Raw genomic sequence first — 12,189 nt, 5'->3', positions numbered from 1 at the left:
TTGGGCAGTATTGACATTTTCACAATGTTAAGTCTTCCTATCCAGGAGCATGGTACATTCTTCCATTTTTGTAAGTCTCTTTTGGTTTCTTGTAGTTTTCTTTGTATAAGTCCTTTGTTTCTCTGGTTACATTTATTCCAAGATATTTCATCCTTTGAGTGGCTATTGTAAATGGTACTGCTTTCCTAATGTCCTTTACATGCTGTCGTTTTTGATATAGAGGAATCCAACTGATTTTTGTATGTTGATCTTATACCCTGCTACTTTGCTGAATCTTCCAATGAGGTCTAGTAGCTTTTTTTACTGAGTCTTTGGGGTTTTCTGCATATAGGATCATATCGTCTGCAAATAGGGAGAGTCTTACTTCCTCTTTGCCAATATGGATGCCTTTAATTTCCCTGTCTTGCCGTATAGCTCTTGTTAAGACTTCCAACACAATATTGAATAGGGCATCCTTGTCTGGTTCCTGTTCGCAGAGGGAAGGCTTTCAGTTTCTCTCCATTGAGAGTAATGTGGCTGTTGGTTTTATATATATGCTCTTTATTATGTTGAGGAATTTCTCTTCAATTCCTATTTTGTTGAGTGTTTTTTATCAGGAATGGATATTGCATTTTGTCAAATGCCTTTTCTGCATCAATCGATATGATCATGTGGTTCTTTTCTTTTTTCTTATTTATATGGTGGATAATGTTGATCGTTTTTCTAATGTTAAAACATCCTTGCATCCCTGATATGAATCCCACTTGATCATGATGTATTATTTTTTTGATGTGTTGCTGGATTCTGTCGGCTAGGATTTTGTTGAGAATTTTTGAATCTATGTTCATGAGGGATATTGGTCTATAATTTTCTTTCTTAGTGACATCCTTCCCTGCTTTTGGTATGAGGGTTATGCTTGCTTCATAAAATGTATTAGGAAGTTTTCCATCCTCCTCTATCTTCTGAAATAATTTGAGTAGAATTGGTGACAGCGCTTCCATTATCTTTTAATTCTGTTTTTTTTTGCTTTTTGAAGCTCTCCTAAAGCACTGGATTGTAAGGTGGTTTGAACCACAAGTTGGTGGTTCAAACTCACCAGTCGCTCCTTGGGAATCCTAAACAGGGTCAATATGAGTTGGAAGTGACTTACAACTATTAGTAACAAGAACAAGTATAGGAGAACTCTAGTCAGGTCAAATGAAAAACTCAAAGTCACTGTGAATCTGGTGCTGCCTACTCAGAGTGAACCCACAGGACCGTGCAGAGCTGCTCCCGAGGGTTTCTGAGGCTGCCAGGCTTTATGGACATACACTGCCACAGCTTTCTCCCGCACAGCAGCTGCTGGGTTCAAACCGCCCAGCTTTCACTTAACACTTCTAATCTGGAGGCTTACAATGAACAAACTAGTGAACTACAAAAAGATAAGTACAAGTGGGCTCCAAAAATTTCATGGGAAAGAAAAATGCCTGATCTTTTCATTCAATTTTCCCACAAACTATTTGACTGAAGGCCCTCCTCTGTAGTAGGATGACTGTGGTCAATCATTACGTCGTTCTCCATTACTGAAGTTCTCCCAAGCTACTCTCCAAGCAGCTGGCTGCAAGCCGTGCTATGGTCAACACTCAGCACAGTATCTTCTACAAGGGACATGTTGAATGTTGCTTGTTAGGATGAAAATGTGAACACTAATAAATAGAATCAATGCTTGTAAATAAAATATTAAAGACTTAAATTCATTTATGATGAAGTAATTAATGTGTAGAACAGCACGCTGTAAATAGTTCCACACAGAAAGAATACATGACAAGAACATCATACAGATGTAAACTTGAATTGTGACTCTGAGCAAGTTATTAACATTCTCTGGATCTCTATTTTCATTTCTGAAAACGGAATAAAGTAGACCAACTGCAATGAAGTAAAGGAACCCTGGTAGTACAGTGGTCAAGTGCTTGGCTTCTAATCGAAAGGTCTGAGATTCAAGCCTACCAGCTGCTCCATGGGATAAAGATAAAGCAGTCTGCTTTGGAAAAGATGACAGCCTTGAAGACGGGTCCTCCTCTAGGGTTGTTATGAGTTGGAATCAACTTAATGGCAACAGGTTTGATTTTTGGGTTTGGGGACTGAAACAAAAATGAGGCAAGGCATTTTAAAGTACATAAATACAGTGTTTGGGGTCATGGTGTGGTACCACAGGATAAGCACTGGACTGCCAACCGCAACGTTGGCAGTTCAAACCCACCAACCGTTCCTTGGAAACCCTATACAGGGTCAGTATGAGTGGGAACCAACTCAGTGGCACTTAATAACCACACTGTTTAGTATAAAGCAGATGCTAAATAACCCTTTGCTATTTTATACCCCACAGAAAGAAGAGTACCACATTTAAATATCCATTTAAATTTAAGTAACTCTTTGTAACAGTGTTAGATAAGGGTACACTTCAACTTCATCAAGATTAGTAAGGGCTCAAGGCTCCAAAAAAAAGGGTCCACAGTCTGCTTTATCAAAGGACAGACAGACTCAATTCTGATGAACAACAGCAGGAACCATAAGAAACAGTGAAGAATCTATTAACACTCTAGGGCACAGACCACCTCGAACATGTCTTTGATCCCAGAGACTGTCATGTTCTTGGCTAGTTTTTCAAAATCCCTTCCTTTGCTGTTCATCACTTTAGTCTTTCAAGGTCGAGTTTCCTGTACCTGGCGGCCATCCAAGACTGTACTTCTAATAGACATCAGGACGCTTGGGACACTGTTTCTCATCTGGCCTCATCGTTCCACCAGTCTGCTCTGAGTGATTATTTTAGGATCTCAGTCTTCTCTTACACATCTGAAGACTGCCTAAAAGATTAACTGTTGACTCCACTCAATGTGACAAATGGTACAAAGTAATGATTTTATGATCTTTGGACAAAGTTCAGAATGGTCAACACTGTCAACAAAAATAAATCTTGAACTAGATGAGCTATAAATAGTACACATGACTCAGAAAATACCCCAAATGTTAACATGCTTTACACTTACTACATATTTTCCCTTCATTTCCTCACTGTCTCTATTAATACTGAGCATGTTATAGCAGTACCATCTACACTCACATCTGACTCACTTGAGCTTCACCCCAGTTGAAAGTAAAACTGTACACTCCTTCATTTGGAATTACTTAATACAGTTCATTTAATTCTTTGTTGTGATAATAATTTCCTCTGTTTATTCTCATTCCATATGTAGCTACAGGGTAAGAGTTGGGATTAGGACATTGGCTTTACTAAATTATTTTCTAGCTATTTCCGCTATCTGGAATTAGAACTTCAGAATGAATTTGTTTCCTTATTGCAGTAAAATTATCCTAAAACATCAGAACACAATCATATTTAAGTACCAACCTAAAAAAAATCATACTTTGAAATGATTTTTTAATGATAAAATGGTTTTAATTTATATCTAGTTAAATGTCAAGTGAATTTGGGGCTATGAAATGTTTTAATTAATACAGATGACAAAGTATATTGCTATTTATCAACTTGATACTTGCAAGTGGATGTACGAGAATCCATTTTTATGATTTCTTCCAAGTTCCCTTCCTGTTCCTTGTTATGAAGGACTGTCCTGCGTACTCAGGAGTTCAAGTGTATCATCTACCCTGATCAGCTGCTGTAGCTGCTGTGAGGTACCGTCCAGTCAGTTCTGACTTACAGCCACCCTGCCCATGACCCACTATGCTAGAGGGCGTGTGCTGTGGCCTCTCTGTCAATCCATCTCATGGGGGGTGGGGGAGAGCTTCCTCTGTTTAGCGGACCCTCTACTTTACCAAGCATGATGGCCTTCTTCTCCATCAGCTGGTCCCTCCTGAATGCTGGTTAGTAACAACAGCAATGCTATTTGCTGTTGTTACGTGCTGTCGAGTCAGTTCTGACTCATAGTGGCGCTGTATAGGTTTCCGAGGAGCGGCTGGTAGGTTTGAACAGCCGATTTTGTAGTTCAAACCGAACTTGCAACCCAGTGCTTACCCTACCACGCCCCAACCCAACACTCTAGACCTCCCCTATAAGAAATGCTAAAGGGAGTCTCAGTTTGAAATGAAAGGACACTGGACTGTAACTTGAAGCCAAATAAAGAAATACAGGATATGGATAAAGGTAACTACATCGTTATAAAAGCAAGCATCATTTACTTTTAGTTTTATCTATTTTTCCTATGCAACTTAAAATTTAAATGCATAAAACTATAAACACAAGACCTATAAAGATATCACCTATGACCCCAGCAATGCAAATAATTCACGTGAGCTGTGTCCTAACCCCGATTTGACTCTAACCCTGTAGGCTGCATGTGGAATGAGAATAAATAGGAAATGAAAGTTTCCACAAACAAGTAAATAGTACCAAGGAATCCCAAATGAAAGACTGTAAACATTTATTTTCACCTAGGGTGAAGCTGTATAGGAGCAGAGTTTTTGGTACATTATTGGAGCAAAGCTAGTATTGATTTAAATGAGACTGTTACAAATAAAAAGTGCTAAGTGTTGTTGTTGTTATGAAGTGCCATGGAGTCATTCCAACTTATTGCGGGTTCAAACTGACCTTAGGGAGGAGCTCTTAGGCGAAGGCTCTACACACCAAGACTCCAGGAGTCTAAAGGTGCTAAGTGCAGTCCCCAGGAAAACCACTAAGAAAATAACGAAAAATAGCTACAAAAAGAAAGAAGAGAATGGCACGCTACAAAAAAACCAAACACAGAGTCAATAATAGAGCAACTGATGAAGCCAAAAGATATAAAACATATTTGGAAAACAGAAAAATGGCAGAAGTAAATCTTTTTAAAATATTTAAACATAAATGGATTAAACTGTCTAATTAAAAAGCAGAAATTGACAGAAAGGGTTGAAACAAAAATAAAACCCCCTGAATCCAACTTTATGTTAGTTTTAAGAGACTCATATTAGATCCAAAGAAACAAACAGGTTAAAAGTAAAAGAATGAAAAAAAATTCCATAACTCAAAATTCTTCAGTATTATATTCCATAATTCTTCCGCATTCCTCCTTATTCATTGTCCATTATCTAGCTTTCACCTGCATATGAGGTGACTGAAAAACCAAGGCTCAGGTCAGGTGTAGTTTAGTCCTCAAAGTGACAGCGTGTTTTTTTTTTTTAACACTTTAAAAAGTCTTTTGCAACAGATTTGCCCAATGTAGTACGTCATTTGATTTCTTGACTGCTGCTTCCATGAGCACTGATTGGAAATGAATCCCTGACAACTTCAATCTTTTCTCCATTTATCATGCGTTTGCTTATGGGCCCAGTTGTGAGGGTTCGGTTTTCTTTCTGTTAAGGTGTATTTCATACTGCAGGCTCTACTCTTTGATCTTCATCACTAGGTGCTTCAAGTCCTCTTTGCTTTCAGTAAGCATGCTTGTGTCAGCTTCATACTGCAGGTTGTTAGTGAGCCTTCCTCCACTCCTGATGTAGTCCTTTAATGAGTCTACTAAGGAAAGTGTCTCCAGTGACACTATCTCATATGAGGTGATCATGGAGTGGCTACAGCCTCTGTGACCTATCAAGTTCATTCTAGGAGAGGACGGGCTGGTGAGAAAACCCCTGCGTTTTTTAAGGAGCCTGCCTGGTCAGGGAGAGGCAGTGTGTCAGTGAGTTGCAGGCAGACCTCTTGTGGGACCCTCACACAGTCTGGGTGGTGGCGGTGGCTGTTGTAGGAGGGTGTCCTCGAGATTTCAAAATAATCATGCCTTTGGCAGAGGTTGAAGATCAAGGTGCAATGTAAGAAAGTTCCTTCATATCACCTTGGGTAAAGAGCACCGTCTTTGTCTCCTCTTATCTGGCAAGTTCAGATTCATTTACCAGGGGAATGGATCTTTCTGGGTTCTGGTAAATTCTGAAGCAACCCCAAGAAAAGCAATGTCTCTGAACACTTAGGTTTATGAGCAGCTATGAGATTACCTTCTCAGGCATTCAAACTTATTTTGATTCTGGATGAAAATATTTCTAGAATTTATTATATACATCTTTTTACTTTTCAATATATTAAACACTTTCCCTTCTCCCCGAAACCACTACCATGAACATGGTAGCACTCTCTGAGGTGGAAGGGTGAAGTGATTAAGAATACGGCCTTGGAAACCAAACAAGTTGGGTTCAAGGCCTGGCTCTGTCATGCACCAGCTAGGCAAGTTATTACTGTGTACCTCAGTTTCTTTATCTATAAAAGGATAAGATTAATAGCTGCCTCACTGAGTTCTCATCAGTTACTAATGAGTTAACACATGTACTGTACTTGGCACACTGTGTGAAACAGAGTTGTGCTTGGGAAAAATCACGTGCTGCTGCTACAACTACTATTATGAATGGCTTTTATGTAAAATGTTCCCAGGCTGATTTATTGGTTGAAGTGTTCTTATGTGATATTGTATAGTTATCAGAAAATGATGTAACAAAGATATAACAAAGCTTACATATAAATGCTAACGTTAGCGCAAGCTTTTTAGTTAAAATCAATCCTCACTGTTATTGCTGTTAAGTGCTGTGGAGTCAGTTCTGACTCATATCAACCCTGTATAGGGTTTCCAAGGAGTGACTGGTAGGTTTGAACCGTCAACCTTGTGGTTAGCAGTCCAGTGGTGATCTTCCAGCGTCACACCAGGTATCCTTTAAGCTCCTTCTGTGCTAGGTACTAGGGAAAATGAAGGAATGATATGGACCTGAAACTCTCAAGAAACAGTAACTAGAGGGGAAGATATTGTCATGAGCATGAGCTCAGGATAATATGGTAAAAAATAGGGGAGAGTCATGCACAAGGTATTATGGGAGCCTAGAGGAGGGGCCCTTAACCGGATAGGTAGGGATTCAGGGAAAGCTTCCTAAAGAGAATCATGCCAGGACTGAGTGTGAGGACAGCCCAGTGCAGAAAGGCTGGCTGGGGACAGCAGAGGTAGCGAGGCTGAAAGCAGCATGGCACTTTTGTGAGTTTATGAGTTCCGGTGTGGTGCTGTTGGATAAGCACTGCAAGGTCACAGTTCAAACCAACCAGTTGCTCCTTGGAAACCCTATACAGGGTCGCTATGAGCCATAACCAACTTGAAGGCACTTAACAACAATAACACATGAACAATAAGACTGGATAACTAGGCGAGGTGGAGGTGGTGAGAAATGAAGACAGCAGGTTGACTGGATAGGGGCCAGGCTCAAAACAGTCTTTAGGTCATGCAGGGAAGTATGGTTGTTATCACACTTAAGAAAACTTTAAGGACAAAAATAGTGCCTTAAGATTTCGTTTTAGATATGTAACTCGGACAGCACTGTGAGAGACAGAGCAGAGCTGGAGAAGAGACCATTAATTGGCAGCAGTAACGAATACACTAAAGAGAGTGAGGGCAAGTAAGGGCAAGGCAAGTTTCTACAGTGAGGAAGAAGAGGTCCCCGATGTATCTGGAAGATACAATTGGAAGGTCCTGTCACTTACATGGGGTGTCTCAAGGCTCTGAAGTCCAGGTTTCACACTAGTTCCTGGGAAGATGACAATATAATTAACTGAGAAAGATACAGCCGATGGAAAAACTTGCTTTGATTTTGTTTTTTACTTTTGAGGGGTGTACATGGGAAGAGAAATGAATGAGTTCAGGTTGGAACATGGTAAATTTGAGGTGATTATAGCAAAAATTAGACTGGAGATACCCATTTTAGCATAACTAACAAGTGGATGGAACCGCAAAAGCAGTGTGAAGAGAAGAGCAGCAGAACTGGGCAACCAACACCAGTGTTATAAAGAGGGGCAGAGGGAGAAGGACTGTGAGAGAACCTGGGACATCACACTGAGAGATCAAGACGAGATGAGGCGCCATGATGGAGTGGTCAGTAAAGTCGTTAAACAGCTCTGGTAGCGTAGTGCTTACGAGTCGGGCTGCCAACCTCAACGTCAGCAGTTCGAAACTACCAGCTACTCCGTGGGAGAAAGATGAGGCTTTCTGCTCCCATAAAGATGTATAGCCTCAGAAACCCTGTACAGCGTCGCTATGAGTTGGAACCTACTCCACAGCACATAACCAACCAATCAACTAACCACCAGCTATTAGTTTTTGAGCACTTACAACATGTCTGGCATGATGGCATTTTACATACTGTGTGTCCTTCAGTCCTACTGATGAGTACGCTGAAGTTCAGAGAAGTCATGCAGAACTGGGACCGGAACCAGGTCTACTGGATTAGGCCAGGTTGTTACCTCTGCTGGAGTAAAAGGACTCCTTCAGGATGCAACTTAATTGTACCACAGTTAGGACTGCTCTACATTGCTTTTCCAAGAAGCATATCTTAAAAATTGCCAAATAATTTCACAGGAATATTTAATGTCTACTGAGGTTACAAGCTGCTCCTCAGAAACCCTATATAGGGTCGCTATGGGTCGGTATCAACTCGACAGCACTTCACAACAACAACTGAGGTCGTTTGATCATCTGATAAAATCAAAATGTATTATTTATTTCAGTTATATATATATATATAATGTGAATTATGTGATAGTTTACATGGGAGAACATTAGTTTTACATTCATCCTATCCTATATCATTTCATTGCCATGGTTACAATCCCCTCCATGCATCATCAACCAACCACAGGGTATACCCTGCAAGCCTGCCTGCTGGTTGTCAGCATACAGCCCCTCTCCGTCTCCAGGTCTAAAGTTCCCAGCTGCTCCATCTCTCCACGTCATCATCTCTGCCTCCATCTCTGGTGTCACTGTTTCTCTGGGTAGGGTCCCACTCTCCACTATTCTCCCTTGATGGTCCCAGGGACCTCCGCTCCTAGACTGCAAAGTTAATCACTTCCCTCCTTGTTACAAAGTGACTACCTTTACATTTCCAACCCTGACAATCAGTTGTGGTAATAATTATTCACCATTGTATCCCACAAGACCTATCCGCATTTCATCAGCCCCACCTAGACAGATTAGATACTACTCAGTGGAGATTCTACCTTCCTCCATGCCCTCTGGATCTAGGTTCCCTCTTGAAAGCTTGTAAGCCACCAGTCACTTCTTGGCTTTGTAGCCCCCCTACTTTGGGTAGCTAATGTCCATGTTGCCCATCCCTGTCTACTCTGTGTACGGAGGGGGTGGGAATGATCCTTGCTGTAAAGATTTGTTCCCTCTTTTGAGCTACTGCATCTACAGGTGTAGGTCAAGTTCATCAAATTGTATCAGATTACTCTTTTGTTCCTTTTCTTTCTTCTTCTAGTTGAGCTCTAATCATCCATTCATTGAAGTCCGGTCAAGTGGGTATCATCTCCAAGTGTGGGAGTTCTTGTGCATATGCCCTCTCTTCTTATCAGTGAGATATTTTTTAATAATCTTTTTCATAAATGCCATACTTGTTAAATTATGAGAATAGTAAAACACAACACAAGGTAACATACTCGGTTGATTAGAATTCTGCTCCAATACAGGTCCTAGATGGGCTAGTTAGTGTCTTTCAGAGAAAAACCAAGTGTACTGGATGTACACACCTGAGTCAGTTTAGCTTTCTTACAAGAGTACTACTGCCTGCAAGGAGAACCAGAAAGGGAATGCACAGTTGAGCACAAATTTGCCACAGAAGTAGAAAAATTCACAAAAATATGTATTCTATAGCAGGTTTATTTTAGGTAATAAATTGTCATCCATTGAAAGATTGCTGTTGTTAAGTGCCATTGAGTCGGTTCCGACTCCTAGTGACCCTGTACTGGCCCTCTGATAGAAAATAAGAAAATCACATTTCTATTATAAAAAGTTGTAATTTCCCAATTTCCCACTAGAGGAAGCAATAGCATTACTCTTACCATTTGGTGGATAAAAGACTGCATATTCTTCTAGTCCTAGTTTTCCTATAAGAGAAAAAAACCCCAGGGTTTCAATATACGTAAATGAAATGAGCACATATTTAAAAAGTTCTTTTGTTACATGGTGGCATGAGGGTTCAGCCATCTGCTGCTAACAACAAGGTGGGTGGTTTGAGCCCACCTGCTGCTCCATGAGAGGAAGATGGGGCAGTTGGCTTCCATAAAGATGACAGCCCCAGAAACACACTGGTTTCCAAGTGTTTGTCCTATAGGATTGCCATGAGTCAGAACAGGCTCAGCGACAACGTCACACAGTGTAACAGCATTTCATTTTATGATATAGAATTATTTTGAAAAGGTATCAGCCATTCCTTGATAACAACAAATCCTCTGATTCAAGTCAGCAATATACTTAAATAATACAAAACAATAAAGCAGTATGGTTTCAGGCTTAAAGGTACTCAGAAAAAGTAGAACCTACTTGCACAACATAGGTTATTGTTTTTCCTAATTTAAATGATTCTAATCTACTCTTTGGAGTCCTGGTGTGGCACTGTGAGTTAATGTGCTGAACTGAAAAATTGGTTTGAACTGCAAGGTCAGTGGTTCAAGCTCACCAGTCACTCCTGAGAAATCCTATATAGGGTCACTATGGGTTGGAACCGACTCGACGGCACTTAACAACAACAACAGCAATCTATTTTTTGGACTCCTGGCATGGTGCTGTGGCTTAATGCGCTGGACTGCAAGGTATGTTTGAACCACAAGGCCAGCAGTTCAAGCTCACCAGTTGCTCCTCAGAAACCCTACACAGGGTCGCTAGGAGTCAGAATTGACTCAACGGCATGTAACAGCAGACTACTCTTTAAAGCAAGTCCCATGCTTTGCAACGATTTTTAATTTTCACTTTTTATGGAGTATGCTATGAAGTTAAAAATTAAATGCCTTTAATTGTTAATTATCATCTTTCCTAACTCCTTAAACCATATACAGGGTTATTATGAGTTGGAACTGACTTGCTGGCACTTAACAACAACAGTTCATATTGTCTGAGATTAGGGTTAGATGTTTGAAATCAGAATTGTTTCAGAAAACAAAAATATAGTCACTGTAATCAAAGGTTTAAAGGAGGTTTTGTGTTTGTTTTTTTTAAAGTAGCTTTTTCTAAGAAATGTTAAACTCTGAGTTTTCTTTCATCTCCCTCCCACTGACTGTCTTCAGCGAGCAAGTATCCCGCCAGTCTTCTTAACCCTTTGAGTCACTGAAAAGTCACAAGAAAAAGTCACTGGGCTTTAAAGTAAAACCTTTAGGAGTTCCGGTTTTGGCGGGCAGCAGAGACAGCTAGGTAGGAAAGGCTCCGTGGGGGAGGGATTGAAAATCCAGAGAAGCTGTGCTCACAGAACAACACCAGAGCTCTGGATCTAGCATAAGGTACAAGGTGTCAGTTTCCCACAAGTGCAATCATGATATAAAGGAAAATACTGGGAGTTAGGAATCGCTGGAGACGGGACTCCCTCTCCAGTAACCCTGCCCAGGCAGAGTTCAGAGGGCCGGGCTACAGCCAGACCAGTACAAGGACCCAGCGCTAATAGTAGTGCAGTGACATTTGCAAAAGGAGGTGCAGGGGATTCTACATTTTTTTCCTTCTCTTCCCTGTTGCGCCTTCTTTGCCCAGCCTGGACACCTTCAGGTTGGTGGATGCGCAACCGCCCCCTCCCGCCAAAAAAAAAAAGTCCAACGCTGAGCCCAGTTTTCCCACGGTACAGAGAGAACGAGCTTGGCGGCTGCTTATGACGTCAGCCTAGGGGTCCCAGCCCTACAATTAACTTGTGCAGGACCCTTTACTCTGGCTTATCTAGCAAGTGAAAGTGGAAAAATCACTAAAGCCAATGAGGATGAAATAGAAGAATTCTACCAACTTCTTCATTCTGAAATCGATCAAACATGCAATCAAGATGTATTGCTCATTACTGGTGATTGGAATACAAAGGTTAGGAGCAAAGAGGAAGGACCACTGTTGGAAAATTTGGACTTGGTGATAGAAATGATGCTGGAGAACAAATAATAGATTTCTGCAAAACAAATTACTTGTTTATTTCAAATACCTTCTTTAGACAGTGAAACAGATGACTATATACATGGACCTCGCCAGATGGAACACACAGAAACCAAATTGATTACATCTGCAGAAAGAGAAGATGGAAAAGCTCCAATCATCACTAAAAACAAGGCTGGTAGCAGACTGTGGAACAGACCATCAATTACTCATATGCAAATTCAAACTGAAGCTGAAGAAAATGAAAACAAGTTCACGAGAACCAAAATATGACCTCGAATTTATCCCACCTGAATTTAGAGATCATCTGAAGAGCAGATTTGAT

At 40.7% G+C, this 12,189-nt stretch overlaps 1 protein-coding gene across 2 annotated transcripts in view; it reads right to left on the bottom strand.

Moving 5' to 3' along the window:
• The window catches only part of TBC1D19 (TBC1 domain family, member 19), a 304,338-nt gene that overhangs the window by 42,937 nt on the left and 249,212 nt on the right, over positions 1–12,189 (bottom strand). For both annotated transcript variants that reach the window (XM_006866308.1, XM_006866309.1), the window contains one exon: positions 9,809–9,853. In XM_006866308.1, coding sequence (XP_006866370.1) covers positions 9,809–9,853 — 45 coding nt within the window. The remainder of the gene's footprint in view (positions 1–9,808; positions 9,854–12,189) is intronic.

This window comes from Chrysochloris asiatica, unplaced genomic scaffold (assembly GCF_000296735.1).
Source record: "Chrysochloris asiatica unplaced genomic scaffold, ChrAsi1.0 scaffold00089, whole genome shotgun sequence".
NCBI classification, from domain to species: Eukaryota; Metazoa; Chordata; class Mammalia; order Afrosoricida; family Chrysochloridae; genus Chrysochloris; species Chrysochloris asiatica.
This window is presented reverse-complemented; position numbering and strand designations above follow the sequence as displayed.